The sequence below is a fragment of the Lichenostomus cassidix genome, chromosome W (genome assembly GCF_008360975.1).
Source record: "Lichenostomus cassidix isolate B80296 chromosome W, HeHo_3.0, whole genome shotgun sequence".
NCBI lineage: Eukaryota > Metazoa > Chordata > Aves > Passeriformes > Meliphagidae > Lichenostomus > Lichenostomus cassidix.
In genome coordinates this window covers 1,479,321-1,500,011 of record NC_139510.1, presented here as the reverse complement: position 1 = coordinate 1,500,011, position 20,691 = coordinate 1,479,321, and the positions used below count along the sequence as shown (strand labels likewise).

Below are 20,691 nucleotides of genomic sequence, written 5' to 3'. Positions count from 1 at the left end.
ATACACACACACACCTGCAGTCTGTTCTCACACATTCAGGGATCCTCCTGTTAACTCCCTTATTCTTTTCTCATAACACTTCTGACTCCCTAATCTTTCTCATGACATTCTTCCCACAGAACATTCTCAGGCAAACAAACCACTGTAGCTTGTTGGAATTTTACTGAGGCCTGAGAATTCAGTTAGCATAAGTTTTGCTGGAAAACTGCGTTTTCCAACAACTCAGTACCGATTCCAACAGAGATTGAACATGCAGTGGTACCCTGGGTTTGGGAGGTGGGAACTCCGGGAAAATCAAAGGTTGCCCAGCCGGTGGTAGTTGAGCTAAAGGAAGGAGCTAAACCGGTTAGGATAAAACAGTATCCCATTAAAGCAGAGGCTCGGCGGGGAGTAGCTCCGCTGATAGCGCAGTTTACAGTGCAAGGATTATTAAAGGAATGTGAATCAGAGTATAATACTCCTATATTCCCGGTGAAGAAACCAAATGGAACGTATAGATTAGTTCAAGATTTAAGGGCTATAAACGAGATAGTTAAAGACATTCACCCTGTGATTGCCAACCCTTACACATTGTTAACATCTGTATCGGAACGATTTAAATGGTTTACTGTGATTGATTTAAAGGATGCCTTCTTCTGCATCCCACTGGCAATAGAGAGCATGAAGTATTTTGCCTTTGAATGGGAAGAACCAATGACAGGAAGGAAGAAACAGCTCACCTGGACCAGACTGCCTCAAGGATTCAAAAACAGCCCTACCATCTTTGGTAATCAATTGGCAAAGGAATTAGAAGAATGGAAAACGATTCAGGTGAGAGAATCTCCATATTCTTACGTAGTATTGCAGTATGTAGATGATATTCTTTTGGCCACAGAAGACAAGAAGGTATGCCTCCGATTAACTGTTGCATTATTGAATATGTTGGGGCAAGCAGGATACAAGGTATCCAAGGAAAAAGTACAACTGGTCAGAGAAAGCGTCCTGTACCTAGGATGTGAACTAACACAAGGCCTCCGACGTTTGGGGGTTAATAGAATTGAAGCTATATGCTCCATTCCACTCCCTAGAAATCACCAGGAGTTAAGATCCTTTCTGGGAATGGTTGGATGGTGCAGGCTATGGATTCCGAATTTCGGCCTGATAGCAAAACCCCCATATGAGGCTCTAAAAGAATCCCAATTGAAATGGAATACAAACAGGGAAAAGGCGTTCCAGGATTTGAAACAAGCATTAAAAGAAGCCCCGGCCTTGGGGTTGCCAGATTTAAACAAAGACTTTCAATTATATGTGAATGAAAGGCAGAAACTAGCATTGGGAGTTCTAACCCAGAAGTTGGGATCCTGGAAGAGGCCTGTGGGATATTTCTCCAAACAACTGGACACTGTAAGTACCGGTTGGCCGTCATGCTTGCGGGCCGTTGCGGCTACGATACTTCTCATTCAGGAAGCCAGGAAACTTACCATGGGAAAAAGAATGACGGTGTATGTTCCCCACATGGTACTAGCTGTCTTGGAGCAAAAGGGGGGTCATTGGCTATCTTCCAGTAGAATGCTGAAGTATCAAGCTATTCTAAGAGAACAAGATGACATAGAGCTCCAAACGACTAATCATATTAATCCAGCAGAGTTCCTCCACAGTGAGATGGAAGAACATGAGCTCTCCCATGACTGTGTGGAAGTGATTGAACAAGTTTATTCGAGCCGACCGGATTTGAAGGATGACCCCCTGGATGCTCCAGACTGGGAATTATTCACCGATGGTTCCAGTTTTATGGAAAACAGTACCAGGTATGCGGGATATTCAGTGGTTACAGTTACTCGAGTTGTGGAGGCACAAACCTTGCCACCAGGTATGTCAGCCCAAAAGGCTGAGATCATTGGACTCACTCGAGCCTTGATATTGAGCACTGGGAAAACGGTAAATATTTGGACTGATTCCAAGTATGCCTTTGGTGTGGTGCATGTTCACGGAGCACTACGGAAAGAAAGAGGACTTCTTAATTCCCAAGGGGCTGTAATAAAACATCGCACAGAAGTGGTAGCATTGTTGGATGCTGTACACTGACCAGAGCGAGTGGCCGTTATGCATGTCCGGGGACATCGGAATGAAGAAGGAAAAATCTACCAAGGTAATCATTTAGCAGATGTAACTGCAAAGCAGGCAGCTCGTCAAGTATGGACTCAGATGGCTCTCATACCAACTAAGGTAAACCCCGTTACACCTTATATGCAACAAGCTCCAAAGTATTCACAGGATGATGAGAAACTAGCCATGTTATTGAAAGCTCGGAAAGGAGCAACAGGATGGTACATAACCAATACAGGACAAGTAGTTGTTCCCATACAGATAATGAAGGCCATCCTCATAGCTGAACATAACAAAAGTCATTGGGGAGCAGAAGCATTGGTACAATTTTTGAAGAATGAAATAATTTCCAATCAGATGTTAACGTTGGCAAAACGGGTGAATGCAATTTGCCCAGTTTGTTTAAAGAATAATCCTATTGTCAGGAAACAGATTCAGATGGGAAAATTACAAGTAGGACCAGAACCGGGAGATTATTGGCAGGTGGATTTTTCAGAATTACCCAAAGCACAAGGGTATAAATATATCCTGGTGTATGTGTGTACCTTTTCAGGGTGGCCAGAGGCCTTTCCGTGTAGGACTAATCAGGCAAAAGAAGTAGTGAAAACTCTCTTGAAAGAGATAATACCTAGATTTGGAGTACCTTTGGGGTTGTCATCAGATAGGGGTCCTCACTTCATTGCTAATATTGTGCAGGATGTAGCACGGATGTTAGATATTGCTTGGAATCTCCATACTCCTTGGAGACTGCAATCTAGTGGGCAAGTAGAAAGAATGAATCAAACTTTAAAGGGCCAAATTAAGAAAATCTGTCAAGAAGCCAAATTACAATGGCCTCAGGCTTTGCCACTTGCTCTCCTCCGAATTAGAATTAAGCCAAGGGAAAGATTAGGCGTGAGCCCCTATGAGATACTATATGGAAAACCTTACCATGCAACTATTTTAAAAGGAGACCCACATGTGGTAGGGGATCAGGCAGTATATAATTATGTTGTTTCTCTGCATAGAGTTCTCAGTGCCTTGCGTGGAGCCCTGCAGTGGAACAGACCTCTTCCACTGGAAAACCCTGTGCATGATGTTCAACCAGGAGACCAAGTATACGTGAAGAACTGGTTCACAGACCCACTGAGAGAATCATGGGACGGCCCGTATCAGGTGATACTAACAACATTCACAGCAATCAAAGTAGCCGGAATCGACTCCTGGATACATTACACGCGAGTCAAGAAGATGCCAACTCAGTGGGAATCCCAAGTCGTGTCCCCCACGCGATTGATTTTACGAGCAAAATGAAAATTGTAATTGCTGTATTTCTGGTTATGCTAAAAATATTACCCGTTGATGAACATGTACTTGTCACTGTTTCAGATCCTGTAATCGGAGCAATGGAAGGAATGACTGTAAACTTGACTTGTGAAATCACTGATGACCAGGGAGCTGGAGTCGATGAGATAGATAAGTACATATTGGAGAAAAGAGCAAACACTCACTAATGTTATCAATAGTACATTTTGGGATAAGGACACACAAAGAGGTAATACCACATTACAACTTACCAACGTTAGCATGGAAAGTGCTGGGATATATACATGTCTGGTAAAAATTAGGTGGAGTTTTGATTATAAACGAATCGCACTAGGGGTTATGACATGGCAAAGCAACTCGGCAATAAAAGTCTCACCTTACCAAGCATCAGTTGACATGTGGGATGGTCCACCCTCAAAAATAAATTGCTCATTCACAGCCCAACATGAATGTAGCAGCATGTTCACGGTTACTTGGTGGAAATTAGCTAGACAGATAATGTGGGAAAGGCCGGAAGGAAAGAGTGACCTGCAGGCAGGAAGCAATAGTGGAATTGGATGGTTAAATGATACTCAGGCACGTGTAGGGAAAAATGAGGGATTATATCTCTGTGTGATAAGCTGTGGTTCTATGATGGGGTACAGGAAGAGAGAAGTACAAGGAAAAAGTCATCTAATGGATGGGTTAAGACCTACCCATGGAATTTACCAGGCGGTCCGTGGTACTTCTGTAGTTTTAGTTTGCCAACCAGAGCGTGGAATTGTTTTCTCTGAGTTCGGATGGTGGTTTAAGAAAGAAAATGTCCAGGAAGGGGGGAAATACCAATTAGAGAAGCGATTAGGAGGCATGTTAACTTTAGTGATACAGGATGTTCAACCAGAGGATGAAGGGACATATTGGTGTTGGATTGCCCAAGATGCATGGTGGACACACGCTGTGACTTTGGTATCCCTTACTAGAGCACGAATAAATAAAAGAAGAATTAGAGATGTTGAAATTGGAAATAAAACCTGGGTTTTTCACCATAACCCAGAACAAGAAAACTTAATTGTAGGTTTAATTCGAGACTTTGGAGAAATGCAGAATGTTTCTAAAATCACTGCTTGTTTACCTCTGCCTCGAGCAGCGGGAGAACCAATTCCATGGGGAATAGTTCCCGTCACTGATTTGCCTGAGGCATATGTAAATGTAACTTGGAGCTGTAGATTGGTTCCTAATGAGTACTATGACTGGAAAGAGGGTTGTATGTTGGTCCGGAGGGTTACTGAACACCAATGCAGGCAGATGCCAGGATACTATGCATGGCTGACAACATCAAGAGGTAATAAGTGTGTTGTTTCAGGGCCTGTTTCAGAACCGTGTAACAAAGTGACTCTCAAGGAACAAAAGATTAGAGAGGAAGAAGTCTGTCAAAATGTTACCCAGACCCAGTCTTTAGAAGATGAATGGGGAACAATTTGGGGACCAAGCCTTTTAGAAACATATAGCTACTTAGGACAAGTTAATTGGTGTATACAATGGACAGGAAGTAAAAACCAGACTTACACTGAGGTAATGAACCTCCAGACTACCAGACGGGAGAAGAGGGACCAAAAAGACATTTGGAATTGTACCCAAGTAATCACATGTGACACACCAAAAGATAAAATAGGGCTCGTACCAGTAAGAGTCTTGCTAAAATGGGGATGTGAATGTCGAGGATACAACCATACAATTACAGACCAAATTCAAGGAGATAAAAATGGGAAGAGAAACATCAGTTGTAAATCTACTACTATCAGAAGTCCAGGAAACCTAGTTTGGGTTATGGGGCATGGCAAGTGGACCACCCATATGCCAATAGATGGGCCTGTCACACAAATTACTTTAGGAATTCTGACCTTATGTCCGTTTTGGAAACAGTCTAATTTGACTCGACAATCAGCTAGGACTAAATGAGACTTGGATGATGAAAACGAATGGCATGAGCCAACCAGTGGAGTTAAATTCGGGTGGGCTTTGGAATCCTTGTTTGCACCTGTAGCTTCATATCGGAACAGGGATATGCTCTACAAACTAATGGGGCAGACTGAAAGATTGGCAGCAGCCACTAAGAAAGGATTTAAAGATTTCAATATTCAGTTACAGGCTACCACAAGAATGACATTACAAAATAGAATGGCTCTTGACATGCTCCTATTGAAGGAACATGGAGTGTGTGGATATTTGAGCCAGAAAATTGATCATTGTTGCATCCATATCCCAAATGTAACTATTGATGTGGAAAAGGACATTTCACAATTAGAACAAATAGAAGACAAAACAAAAGATCTCGAAAGGGAAGCAGAACATAATTGGATTGGAGAAGTGTTTAGCTCTTTAGGACTCCAGGTATCTGGATGGATATCATCGGTGATTCAGTATGCGATAATGTTTTTGATTTTGATTCTAATTATCTTTGGAGTCTATAAATGTATTTTAGGAACCATTGGAAGGGAGCGCCTACATACCCGAAGGCTGATCAATGCAATGACCAGGAATGCAACGTCTTCCACACCTCCTCCAGCATATAGAGAAGAAAGACTTTGAGATTTGAGCATCCTTGCAACTTGGAAATTGAAGAATGCTCAAAAGGGGGGACTTGTTGCAAAACCACGAATAAAGACTTTAGTAGTAGTCATGCTAAGGCTTGGAGGGATCAGTAGGCCTGAGTGTAAACAGTGTTGTGTAGCGAAGTTGCCAGTAGCGATCAAAAGGATCAATAGAGCATACTGATGAGGGTAGAAAGACTTGTCTAAGGAATGTAGCTATAGAACAGTTTGTTTATTTAAGTAATCTGCTAAGTGGAGTGTGTGACTTATCTAATAGGGTGTAGTAGATTAATGATGATAAAGAATGTTCAGTTAACGAAAAACAAAGTCACAATGTAATCATAAATCAGGTAGATGTGTCTAGAAATCAAATTCGTTGAGATGAAGCAATTTGGAAAGAAAACATATATATACTCAGTGATTTTGTAGCAGGTTGGGGCTCTGACTTTTGGACGCAAGTCCCAGGTCCCCAGGGTCCTCAATAAAGCACCGCATAAAATAACTTCGGTTGTTTTGTGTTTCCTCGGTTCGGGCAACAGTGGGAGCAGCACATTACAGGCAGCTGAGTATGCAGTCGGAACCTCAACTCAGGTAATATACGCCCAGGCTTTACCTTTTAACACATCAGCACAAAAGGCAGAATGAATGACTGTATTTGTTTGAAACCAAACCAGTGGGAGAGCACAAGTCAAGATTAGAATTAATAGGAAAAATTAAAAATAAGAGAAATAATACAAGGAAAAGCACTGACAAAGTCAGATACAACCTGACACCCCATTACAGTGGTGGTAGCAATCCAAATGAAGTAGTTCAGTTGCAGCGGTGATCCTGTGAAGATCTGGTCTCCAGCTGAAGGTCCAGTGGTACACCATGTCCTCTGAGAATCCAGTAGACAGGGCTAGCTCAGGCAGTTCCAAGACCAGGTTAATGCTTGGCTCCTCCCTCCTGGGCAGCGCATCTCACAATAGGATGAGAAGTCCATGAGTCATGTGGTGGTTTCTTGATGGCCCATTGTCTGTTATCAGGGTTGGGTCATTAGCAGGTGATAACAGCTAACAGCCCACAGCTGGTGGTAATAGAATACTGAATACATCAATATTGTAACCTAGGACATTATCCACCCCTTATTCTATTACCATCTACATCATTGCCTAATTTTACACACAGTTTTCACTTAAGATTAGGTCTCCTTGTGGTACACAACGGGTTTCCCCATCTCCCTGCATCACCCACCAAGTATAACCAGGTCCTTGGGCAAAAACAACCCCACGGATGGGTTTGCTTTTGCCTGAGGTGGGACTAATCCAAACAGTCTTTCCTAAAATACCTCTCATGTGTACCACAGGGACTTTATCTCTGTCCACTGTGGGCAAAGGTTAGGACTGAGCAGGGCTGGCTCGATTGATGGAGCCTCTTGTGTTGACCATCCAGGTGGCCTTTGCTAAGTTTAGTTCCCAATTTTTGAAGGTCCCCCCACCAAGTGCCTTCAAAGCTGTCTTAAGTAGTCCGTTGCACCGTTCAACTTTCCCGGCAGCTGGTGCATGATAGGGGATATGGTATATCCATTCAATTCCATGTTCTCTAGCCCAGGTGCTTATGAGGCCGTTGTTGAAATGGGTTCCATTGTCAGACTCGATTCTCTCAGGGGTGCCATGTCTCCACAGGACTTGCTTTTCCAGGCCCAAGATGGTGTTCCATGCGGTAGCATGAGGCACGGGGTAGGTCTCCAACCATCCTGTGGTTGCTTTCACCATGGTCAGCATGTAGTGCTTTCCTTGGCAGGTTTGGGGAAGGGTGATATAGTCAACTTGCCATGCTTCCCCATACCTATACTTTGTCCATCGTACCACAGAAGCTTCACCCGGCTTGGCCTGTTTGATTGCAGCGCAGGTCTCACAGCTGTGGATGACCTGTTGTCCTAGGTTACAATATAGATGTAGTTAAGTATCCTATTACCACCAGCTGTGGGCCGTTAGCTGTTATCACCTGCTAATGACCCACCCCAGATAACAGACAATGGGCCATCAAGAAACCACCACATGACTCATGGACTCATCTCATCCTATTGTGAGATGCTCTGCCCAGGAGGGAGGAGCCAAGCATTCCCACCTGGATATAACCTGGTCTTGGAACTGCCTGAGCTAGCCCTGTCTCCTGGGTTCCCGGAGGATGAGAGCTACCACTAGACCTTCAGCTGGTGACCCGACCTTCACAGGATCACCACTTCAACTGAAATACTTCAGTTGGACTGCTACCACCCTCCTAACAGGGTATCAGGTTGTATCTGACTTTGTCAGTGCTTTTTCCTTGTATTATTTCACTTATTTTTAATTTTTCCTATTAATTTTAATCTTGACTTGTGATCTCCCACTGGTTTGGTTTCAAACCAATACACCTGTGAGATGGTGTCCGTGGTCAAGTCCACCCCTTGCTCAAAAGCCCATCTGAATGTTACATCCCTCCCTTGATGACCAGAGGAATCATGGGCCCAACGAGCTAGAAATAATTCTCCTTTGTGCTGCTAGTCCAGATCTACTGGTGAAACTTTCACCTTGGCAGGTTGGTCCACCCGCTCATTATTATGATGCTCTTCATTAGCCCGACTCTTAGGTACATATGCAGCCACGTGTTGAACTTTCACGGTCAGCTTTTCTGCCCAGGCGGCGATGTCCTGCCAAATTTCAGCAGCCCAGATGGGTTTTCCTCTGTGCTGCCAGTTAGCCTTTCTCCAGCAATCTAACCATCCCCACAGTGCATTGGCTACCATCCAAGAGTCAGTGTAGAGATAAAGCCTTGGCCATTTCTCTCGTTCGGCAATATCCAAAGCCAGCTGGACGGCTTTAAGCTCCGCGACCTGACTCGATCCACCTTGTCCCTCGGTAGCCTGTGCAACTTGTCGTGTGGGGCTCCATATTGCAGCTTTCCATTTTCAATCTGCGCCTACAATTCAGCGGGAATCATTGGTGAAGAGGGCGTAACATCTTTCACTCTCTGGCAGCTCGTTATATGGGGGTGCTTCCTCGGCATGTGTTAATTGCTCCTCTGCTTCTTCTGAAGATAATTTAAAAGTCTCACCTTCAGGACAGTTTGTTATAATTTCTAGACTCCCAGGGTGATTCGTGTTTCCAATACAGGCACGCTGTGTGATGAGGGCAATGCATTTGTTCCACATGGCATCGGTGGCATGGTAGATAGAGGGAACCTTTCCCTTGAACATCCACCCCAGCACTGGCAGTCGGGGCGCCAGGAGAAGTTGTGCTTCTGTGCCGATTACCTCTGAGGCGGCTTGGACTCCTTCATAAGCTGCCAAGATTTCCCTCTCGGTGGGAGTGTAGTTGGCTTCAAGACCCTCTGTAACTTCGGCTCCAGAATCCCAGTGGTCGGTCTTGGGTCTCGCCAGGCACCTTCTGCCAAAGGCTTCAGGACAGACCATGGCTCCCAGCTGCGGAGTACAGCACATTCTTTACCTCTGGTCCTGTCCTGACTGGGCCAAGGGCTGCTGCATGAGCAATCTCCTGTTTGATCTGGGTGAAGGCTTGCTGCTGTTCAGGGCCCCAGTGGAAATTGTTCTTGTGGGTTACAAGGTAGAGAGGATTCACAATCTGGCTGTACTCAGGAATGTGCATTCTCCAAAAGCCTATGGCGCCTAGGAAAGTTTGCATTTCCTTTTTGCTGGTTGGTGCAGACATTGTGGTGATCTTATTGATGACCTCAGAAGGAATCTGTCACCATCTGTCTTGCCACTTCACTCCCAGGAACTAGATCTCTCAGGCAGGTCCCTTGACTTTGCTCTTCTTGATGGCGAAACCGGCTTCCAGGAGAATTCTGATGATTTTCTCTCCTTTCCCAAATACTTCCATTGCTGTGTCTCCCCACACAATGATGTCATCAATATACTGCAAATGTTCTGGAGCCTCACCCTTTTCCAGTGCAGCCTGGATCAGTCCATGGCAGATGGTGGGACTGTGCTTCCACCCCTGGGGCAGTCGGTTCCACATGTACTGCACGCCCCTCCAGGTGAAAGCAAACTGAGGCCTACACTCTGCTGCCAGAGGAATGGAAAAAAGGCATTGGTAATATCAATGGTTGCATACCACTTTGCTGCCTTGGATTCCAGCTCGTACTGAAGTTCCAGCATGTCCGGTACAGCAGCACTCAGTGGTGGTGTGACTTCATTCAGGCCACGGTAATCCACTGTCAGTCTCCATTCTTCACTGGACTGATGCACTGGCCATATAGGGCTGTTAAAGGGTGAGTGGGCCTTGCTGACCACCCCTTGGCTCTCCAGTTCCCGAATCATCTTATGGATGGGGGCCACAGAGTCACTGTCAGTGCGGTATTGCCAGTGGTGCACTGTTGCTGTAGCGATTGGTACCCGCTGTTCTTTAATTCTCAGTAGTCCTACAGCAGACGGGTTATCTGAGAGACCAGGCAGGGTATTCAGTTGTCTTATGTCTTCTGTCTCTATGGCTGCTATCCCAAAAGCCCAGCAATGTCCCTTTGGGTCTTTGAAATATCCACTCCTGAGATAGTCTATGCCAGGGATGCATGGGGCCTCTGGACCAGTCACAATGGGGTGTTTCTGCCACTTGTTCCCAGTTAAACTCACTTCAGCTTCCAGTACAGTCAGCTGCTGGGATCCTCCTGTCACCCCAGAAATAGAAATGGATTCAGTCCCCACATACCTGGATGGCATCAGGGTGCATTGAGCGCTGGTATCAACCAAAGCCGTGTATCTTTGTGGGTCAGACGTGCCAGGCCATCGGATCCACACAGTCCAATAGATACGGTTATCCCTTTCCTCTACCTGGCTAGAGGCAGGGCCCCTCTAATCCTGGTTTTGGTACACGATGTTCTCCTCCTGTAAATATGTTCCTGAGGTCTCTACAAGTGGATCAGTCATTATCATTTCCATACCGTCTGGGGTTCTGTCCACAAGAGACTGGGGCAGTGTTGAACTTAGATGAGCCTCCTGAAGTGGATGTTTCTCTTTTCAATTCATGTACCCAGGCTGCTAAGGAGGAGGTGGGTTTCCTATCCCACTTTCTCATGTCTTCCCCATGCTCCTGTAGGAAAAACCAGAGGTTATGTTGCGGAGTTTGTCTTCTTTCCCTGGCTGGGGGACGTCTGCTCCTGATGGCAGACTCTGGTTGGTTTTGGTGAGGCATGGAAAAATCCTTCTTTGAGCTCTTTCCTTAGTTTCTGGTGGCCCTCTTCAATCAAGCTCCAGACTTGCTCGGCCAGGGTTGTTTCCACCGATGAGACATGGGTGCGTAGTGGGGCAGTGACAGTGTCCTTGTAAATTCTCAGTTTGTTGGCTAACACGCCCACCTTGTCCTCTCCTTCCCTCCACTGCAGTGTTGCCAGGTAACGAGAGTATATCTCTGGTCCGAGCCATGCGAATCTTAGCCACATTTGTGAAGTGCACTGGACATTATCTGGGCTCTTAGGGAATCTCTCGTTTTCCGAGAAAATGATCTCTAGCACGGCCAATTCCCTCAGACATCGGATACCTTGTTCTATCGTGCTCCATTTTCTTTGCTGCATCTGGAGGTCGTCTTTACAGAGGTATCTGTCTTGTACACTTGTCAGCAATCGCTGCCAGAGGCTGAGAGTTTCCTGGGTTCTCCCAATCCCCTGGTCAATGACTACATCCTGAGACAGGGATCCCAGTTGCCTGGCCTCACTTGACTCCAGAATGGTGGTGTTAGCTGCGGCATCCCAGATGTGAAGCAGCCAGATATGGACTCATTTGCCTGCCGGGTGAATTCCCTCCTTAGATCCCGCAGCTCCCCCAGGGATAGAGAATGAGTGATGATCTCTGGCTCCATCTCTTATGCTGGGTGCGATGGTCCTGCCACATCCTTGTCAATCACTATGCAGACTGACTTGCTCTTGGATTTCTTCTTCTGGACGGGGGCAACTGCTAGTGGCTTCAGCTGTTCTGGTTCGGCGATGGTCTGTGTTATGTCAAATGCTCGTTTGGTTCCTTTCCTCTTGGTGGCAGTTTGTGTGGATATGGTGCCTGCTGACTTGCTTAGTTTCTCCTCCTCAAGAAGACACTGTACCACACTAAGTGTTGTTCTGTTCCTCATCCTCAGCATGATGTACACAGTGCAGGTCATAGAGAAAAAAGAAAACAGAACTGACGAGGGTTATGCCATCCTTAACATCCAGTGAGAACTCAATATTGTCAAAAACAGCTGTGCCTGGCCTGAAAGGCAGGAAGAAACCACTCTCTCCTCCTACCCCCAGGGGCTGGGTATGATTGCTGAGGAGGTCCCAGATGTAGCAGCCCAGATTAGGCCAGGCAGACAAAGTTGAGTATATATTCCAAATGGCATTCATCGTCTCACAGGTTATCATGCAATAGGCATAGTAAACCAGTAAAGCAATTCTCGTGTAGTTCCCTGGTTGCAACATGAGCAATACAACAGGCAGATAGTTTCCCATTTGCAGAAAAATATAGAGAGCAAGAAACAGTACCCACATAGATAAGCTGAGCATCATGGTGATAGGATTTCTGTAATAAAGAATTATATTTCTGATTTTTCCTCGGGTTGTGCCTCACATTGGGCACCAAAATATGTATTGGTTTGAAAACAAACCAGTGGGAGACCACAAGTCAGGATTAAAATTAATAGGAAAAATTAAAAATAAGTGAAATAATACAAGGAAAAGCACTGACAAAGTCAGATACAACCTGACACCCTGTTAGGGTGGTGGTAGCAGTCCAACTGAAGTATTTCAGTTGAAGTGGTGGTCTTGTGAAGGTCGGGTCTCAAGCTGAAGGTCTAGTGGTAGCTCTTGTCCTCTGGGAACCCAGTAGACAGGGAAGTAGACTTAGGCAGTTCCAAAGCCAGATGATATCCAGGTGGGAATGCTTGGCTCCTCCCTCCTGGGCAGAGCATCTCACAATAAGATGAGATAAATCCATGAGTCATGTGGTGGTTTCTTGATGGCCCATTGTCTGTTATCTGGGGTGGGTCATTAGCAGGTGATAACAGCTAACAGCCCACAGCTGGTGGTAATAGGATACTTAACTACATCTATATTGTAACCTAGGACAATGACCTTACACTGGGTGCTAGAAATCACTGAAGGAAAAAAGGTACACACTAATGAAACTATATGGAAGGAGTTTGTTATCAGCACAGAGGTCTCCTATGAAGTACAAAGGAGAAATTAGTCATCTGCTACAGAGTGTGCAAAAGCTGAAAAAAGTGGCTGGGATGCCCTTGTAAAGCCCATCAGTTTGGAGACTCCCCAGTTAATACAGGGAATCAGTTAGCTGACAAAACAGCTAAAGAGGTTGCTGAAAAAGGTATCCTTGCACTAATACCTAATAAAAAGTTGAATGTCCTAGAACAAAAATCAAATCAGGACAGGCAGTTAGCCCCATCATTGGAAGCTACGGAAAATCCCAGCAGGTGATTGGTAAACTCATGTGGGCAGATAATTGTACCTCCAAATTAATGTATAAGATAATGGAACTAAAACATCAAGAAACACATTAAGAAATAGAGAATATGGTAACTAGTTTACAAATGAATATAGTAATCATGAAGATTACAGAAATTAATAGATCAGTTATTGGAAAATAAGTAATTTGTTTTGCAAAATAATCTTAAGGAAGGAAGGAGGCCACCTCCAGGACTAGTAAAACAGAAGAATTCACCAAGTGATTATTAGCAAATTGATTTTGCAGAACTGCCCAGGCAGAATGGGGACTGGCACATTTTGGTACTTTTCTGGATGGCCAGAAACTTTCCAATGTCACACCAACAAGGCAAAGGAAGCCTCAAACTTTTGCTGAAATTGATATAACGGTGAAAAAATTTAATCTTTTAAGTTTTAAAAGGCACAATGTTATCAACAAATCATTGGGACTAGACTTGCATGTACATCCTTTCCAACCAGAAGATACGGTGTGCATCAGAACCTGGAGTTTTGGACCAATCCAGGAGAAGTGAAAGGGACCATATCAAGTCTCCCTGGTAACCTACATCACACTCAAGGTGGAAGGAATTGAACCCTGAGTTCATCGCACATGGGTAAAACCAGCAACACATTAAACACAGCAGAAACAAGACTAACACCAGTCATATATACATATACATATATATATATATCCTATAGAACAGGTATAGAATATGATTTTCTAAGGGAATATTATTTATTTGATATAGATGAAAATGATAAATAATTGCATATTTATAATAATAATAGAAGCTATAATCTTAATTTCTAAGAAAGGGAATGTAGTCTTAAAGTTAGTGCAAGATTTTGACAAATTACAGAATGCAACTTCTATAACAGTTTGTTTGCCAACACCAACCTCTGCAGAAAATCCAGTTCCGTGGGGAACTTTAGTCAACAATTTGACCAAAATTTGGGAACACATGTGGGACCTTACAAAACAGATTAGCTTTAGACCTATTACTGTTACATGAATGTGGAGTATGTGGTTACTTGAATTTAAACAATACTTGTTGTGTGCACACTCCAAATGTGACTGCTAAGTTGGATGATCAGATAGGATAAAAATTGGTTGCTGCATGTAGCAGAGAATTAAGGACAGGATTAGAAAGTAACTAGTTAAATAAAATATTTAAAGAATTTGGATTTTCTCCAACTGGTTGGTTGACCTCACTTGTGCAAATTATAATTGTAATCATAGTAATAATTGTGATTATGATATTTGCCTTAAAAAAGTATATGATGTTAGTAAAACAAAGGTGAGGCTTAGGAAGGCTTGAAAACAAGCTTCACAAAACTCAAAGGGGGGATGTTACCAGATGGTAAATTGTCTACACCTGGTAAGCTAACACAATGCTTGTTCTACCAAAACCTGTGGAACTGCACAATGTCCATTGTGTAAGAAGGAGAACTGGAAGTTCACCAGCCCCGGTGCCCTGCCAACTCAGCCAGGTCGACTGGAACATTGGGGTCCCTGACCACCAGGGACCACCAGAGAGACCCCCAAGACAGAAGAACACGTGTAAAGGGGAGGGGAAATATGTTAATGATTTTGGGGAAATGATTATCATATGTATGTTTAGTCTGGAACAATCAATGAATATGTATGTAAAATAGAGTATATAAACAAACTTCCCTGTACTCAGCATGCACGACTTTGGGAGGACCTATTACCTCATTCATCCGGCCGAATAAAGAATGCCTGCTTCTTAATACTATATTGGTGTTAAGGAGTTTTTTCATTTTACTGAATTTTTGGTAAAAATAATACTGTGTAGATAGATGATTTTTAAAGGAAACTTCTACTTCAAGCTTTCTAACCCTAACTGAAAGATATTTATATAATAATTGCCACCAGTCATACAATCTCCAGATGCATATCATAAAATTCTTTTGTAGATGAAAGGATTTACCTCACTCCCCTCTGGTTATCCTTACACTGCAAAATTAACAATAGTCAAAATAGCACAATACAAGACATTCTTCTAAAAAGAAAGCATTTGCTTTTTGATGTCAAATTGTAACACTAGAGTAACTATTACTACCTGCCTTCCAGCATGGATTAATATTACATGGTGGGTTAACCTTGGCTGGCTGTCAGGTGCCAACTAAGTTACCTCTATTACTACCCCTCCTCAGCAGGACAGGGGGTGGAAATAAGAAAAAGCTCATGGGTTGAGATAAAGACACAAAGATTGCTCACCAATTACTGCCATGGGCAAAAGAGACTAAACTCAGAGAAGATTAATTTAATTTATTGCCAACTAAAAATAGAGTAGGATGGTCAAAACCAGACAAAATGGAAAACACTTTCCCCTCTCCCTTCCCAAGCACAACTTCACTCCATTGTTCCTGACTCTTCTGTCTCCTCCTCTGTAGCAGGGCATCTCACCCCTCCCAACAAGAGTTTATCTTTAACTCCTGTTTGAGTCAGATAAACAGGACAACCTGTCTTGTAGTGAGTTATTTTGGTGCCATGGTGTTGCGGTTTAGAGGATGTTATAGCAGACCTGACCCTAGAGTGTCTCTACCCAGCCCGGTTCAGCGCCTCACTGCTCCAAACTCTCTGTCCCAGGGCTGGAGACTGCGCTCTCACCGGCCAGGGAGCCATAAGGCTAGCTCTGGTACGTCTGCTTCCACAACCGGCAGTGATAAAGGAGGCGAGGAGGGTCTACGCAGTGTGTCCATGGAAGATGTTTATTTGCATGGTGCAGCAGAGGCCAATGACATCCCCGAGGCAGAGATGCCTCGAGGGCAAAGGCATCACATGCACAGCCACATGTGGAGCATAGACACACATGGAGCATAGACAGCAAGATGGCGGAGGGTAAGGGGTTTTATAGGGAAATAGAGAGGGGCAGGGACAGCACACAGGCCCAGTGACCTCTGGGTACAGGGGAGGTACAGGGGTGGAGTTAGGAGTACAGGAACCAATAGGGGAAACCCGAGGGAGTGGCCAGGGCCACGTGGGGTGGGGAAGGCAGGACAATAGGTGACAAGTACACGTGGGGTGGGGCAGGCAGGACAATAGGTGACAAGTACAGTCATTAAGAAAGGGGTGTGGGGAACTTGCAGCTATTATCACAATACTATGGGGTTAACACTGGTCTGGCATCTCCCAGCTAACAATACACATCTTACTGTTGAAGTGAGATCTGGAAGATAAGATGGATTTATGACTGACAGACATTCACTTTACAAGCTATAAAAGCCACATGAAACTTTCACAAAGCAGAAATCTTCTATACATTTTCCTGGAAATGTGTGGACTTTCTCATATGAATAGGGATGCTTACTTTGCGGTTACTCCCCAGGGGTTAAGTGAAGGAATCTGTGTACATTATCATCATTTTGGTGGTAAGTTACATTTGACTCCTAATCAATACTATTTCTTTTGCTAGCTTTAATATAGGTACCTTGACATAGTGCATTGTTTTATTTTATGCTATAATCTACTAGTAGTTCTTTAGTTTTATACTGTGTAGTAACTCTGATTAAGATCTTTGGTCTATTATCTCTTGTCTGTTTAATAAATAATTCATTTTTATAAATAGACCTGATTTGCCATAATTAGAACTTGCGGACCAGAGTGATTCCCTAAACTGTTGCCAAAATCTGAGGCTAAGGCAGGGCTTGTCTGAAGCTTCCACTTGTCCCAAGACATCCTCCCTGTACTGAGCACCACTGGAGGTATGAGGAACGGATGTTGTGGTCAGTTTGCCTCTCTGGCATTCCTTTCTCCTCACACTTTTCCCCAGCTCCAGCATAGGTTTCTTCCCACAGGCTGCATTTCTTCAGGAACTGCTCCAGTATGATTCCATTCCATAAGGTACGGTCCTTCAGGAAAATACTGCTCAAATGTGTGTCCCAAATGAGCTGCAGCTCCTCTCAGGACTCTGCTCCAGCATGGGCTCTCCCCACTGGCTACAACTTCCTTCAGGGCACATCCACCTGCTCCACTGCAGTGTCCTCCACAGGCTGCGGTGTGGATATCTGCTCTAGCATGGTCCTTTCCACGAGCTGTAGAGAATACCTGCTCTGCATGTGGTCCTCTCCATGAGTTGCTGGGGGACAACCTGCTTCACTATCGTCTTCTCCATGGGCTGCAGGCGAACCTCTGCTCCCGTGCCTGGAGCACCTCCTTCTTCTCTTTTTTCTCTGTCCTTGATGTCTTCAGGGTTGCTCCTCTCACATTTTTTCCTCATTCCTTTCTCTCACAATTGCTACACAGTATTTTTTTCCCCTTTCTTAAATGTTTTTACAGAGGTGCCACCAGCTTCACTGATTGGCTCAGTTTTAGCCTGCAGTGGGTCCATTTTGGACCTGGATGGAACATGAGGGCAGCCCCCGGTGTCTTCTCACAGAGGCCACTTTTACAGCCTCTCCACTACCCAAATGTTGCCACATAAACACAATACAATTACTCAGTGCATGCCCTAGCAGTTTAGCCTGGACTATCAGTGAAAGTGGCATTTAAGCTATGCATTAGCTGAGGCACAACATAAGCATCCCTTTCCTTATACCAAATATATTGAGAGGGCTAGGAGATAGAAGTGATTTCTTAAACCTCAGTATTTATATTGCCTACAGATGTACACTAGAAACCCAGCAATTTAAGAATTTTTTCTTTCTCTAAACCATCTACAGGCTTCAAAGAGGTGGCAGACTCTCTCTTCACAAGTAGCCACATGGACAAGAAAAGGGGCAATGGGTACAACTTACACTGGTAGAGGTTTCATCTCAATATAAGAGAACTTTTTTACAGCGAGAAAAATCAATCACTGGTACAACCTCCCCAGTGATGCACTAGAGTCCCCATCACTGGAGGTTTTCAAGATGTGATTTGACAGAGTGCTAAATAATCTCATCTAGGCTCCCTTTCCCACGATAGGTTGGGCCACATGATCTTTCAAGGTCCCTTCCAACCTGGGTTGTTCTATAATTCTATGATCTGTTATGCCCTCCCACGAGAAGTGAGAAATAGAATGTGTAAATTAGCTTCTCAGCTTTCCAGTGCAATATTCTGAAGTTAGTAATGGTGACCATCTTTGACAGAAGGATAGGAAGGACACTGTAAATTGTGAGAGTTTATCTGGAGGAAACTTTAATGCAGATTAATCAGAGTGCTCATGCAAACTTTGTTTCAGAATCACAGCAAATCTCTTTTTAAAGAACAATTGACTACTTGCAATGTGGAAAAAAATTACAACTTCTTATAAACAATGCAGTCTTTCTAATGACCTACCTATACTATTTATGGCTATATAGAAAGAGGGACAGCTAATAGCAATGTTCAAATGAGTGCTGGATGGATACTCCCAAGACTAGGAAAAAAAGAAGCTTCTGACTCCTGGCAATGTGAGAAAGGCTCTTTCTCTGCCCACAGATTTGAATTTATAGAATACATACAGTACCCTAGTAAGAGGTGAGAAGGAACAAACCTCTGAGTCTCCAAGGTGGACTGCTCCAGTAGACATACTCTGAGTGAAGGATCACACTGGGAGACTGTGGGGAGCTTCTTGAAAACTGGCAACACAGGAAAGCTAGAGCAGAGAGGCAGAGAGACAGAGAGAGACAGAGAGAGACAGAGACCCAGTGTGGGTGGGGCCAGAAGTGAAAGCAGCCAAACCCCACCCTTACAAAAGCCACCCCCAGGGAGCACCAGGGAGTGACCAGGAGAGGCAGAGGGAGCAAACAGCACATAGCACGTCAACCAGGGTGGGTGAGGCAGTTTGCACAGAAGTTTGCACAAGAAGGGCATGCAGGGAGTACACAGTCCCCCTACTGACTCAAGTGGCAAGCCCAAATAGTGGTCATCACCCTCCCAGATGAAAACTAGCTATGGTTTCCACTTGCCAGAGAGCCATTGCCAGAAGGCACATGGTGACCCAGACGGAGCTTCTGTACAAACATGTGGCTATCCAGGACTCAGGCTGCAGGCAGTGCCGCAGCCTGTCACTGGTATCAGAGGGCAGCAGCGTTAATACCTGTGTGAGGGGCAACCAGGTGGATGATCTGCTCAGCCTAGTGGCAGAGCTGAAAGAGGAAGTAGAAAGGGTAGGGAGTATGAGGGACTGTGAGGGGGAGATAGACTCGTGGAGCTACTCTACCATCCCTGAGACAGATGGACACACCATAAGAAGCAGAGGATCCCCTACCCTCTCACCACAAGGCAGAAGGTGACCTAAGAGACAAGGGGGAATGGAAACAGGTTTCTGCTTGGGCAGCAGGTGAATCCCCTCCTGGCTTCCCTCACTTTCCCAGGTGCCCTTACAAACTAGGTTTGAGTATCTGGAACTTGAGGGCCAGGCAAATGATGTTGCAGACAAAGGTCCATCCAGGGGGTTGTCTAGGGCAAGTCAGTCATCCACATGCATTACAATTCCCTCTGTGAAGAAAGAAAGAAGGGTAATTGTTGTCGGTGATTGCCTTCTGAGGGGAACAAAGGGTCCAATATGCTGGCTAGACCCATCCCACAGGGAAGTCTACTGCCTCCCTGGAGCCTGGGTAAGAGACATTACTAGAAAACTCACATGTCTGGTACAGCCCTCTGATTATTATCCACTATTGGTTGTTCAGGTCAGCAGTGATGATGTTGAAGAGAGAAGTCCAAGGGTGATCAAAAGGGACTTCAGGGCATTGGGGCAATTGGTTGAAGGGACAGTAGCACAGGTGGTGTTTTCCTCAATTCCTTCAGTAGGAGGGAAGAATACTGAAAGGAACAGGAGAAGCCACCAGATTAACGTGGCTCAGAGGCTGGTGCCATCACTGGGATTCTGGCTCTGTATGTTAGGGACTGTTTCAATTGTATGGAGCTCAAGGATAGTGATGATAAGGCTGAGTGTCTATGGGTAAGAATCAGGGGGAAGGCCATCAAGGCAGATCTGGTGGGAGTCTGTTATAGACCACCCAACCAGGATGAACAGGCAGATGAGGCATTCTACAAGTGGCTGGCAGATGTCTCACATCTGCTGGGAATTCAACACAGTGAAAACAGTCTAGAAAATTCTTGGAGTGTATGGAAGAGAACTTCCTGACACAGCTGGTAAGGAAGTCTACCGGGGTGGGGCCCCTCTAGATCTGGTGTTTACGAATAGAGAAGGGTTGGAGTGGTGGTCAGAGGCTGTCTTGGGCACAGCAACCACAAAATTATAGTTTTCAATTCTTGGTGAAATAAGGAAGGGGGTCAACAAAACTTCTACCTTGGACTTCCATAGGGCAGACTTTGGCCTGTTTAGGAGACTGATTCAGA

The 20,691-nt window shown here is 44.7% G+C and overlaps 1 protein-coding gene and 1 pseudogene across 2 annotated transcripts in view; both read right to left on the bottom strand.

Moving 5' to 3' along the window:
• Window positions 1-20,691, bottom strand: part of LOC146425292 (hsp90 co-chaperone Cdc37-like 1) — a 77,620-nt gene that overhangs the window by 35,232 nt on the left and 21,697 nt on the right. Inside the window, exon 1 of one of the 2 annotated variants that reach the window (XM_085041676.1) lies at window positions 18,881-18,979. The exons of the other annotated variant lie outside the window; for it this stretch is intronic. Within the exon in view, the coding sequence (XP_084897802.1) occupies window positions 18,881-18,916 (36 nt within the window). The 5' untranslated portion in view covers window positions 18,917-18,979. Of the gene's footprint in view, window positions 1-18,880; window positions 18,980-20,691 lie in introns of those variants that run through there. 2 annotated transcript variants of the gene reach the window in all.
• LOC146425293 (uncharacterized) lies at window positions 8,642-10,666 on the bottom strand (annotated as a pseudogene).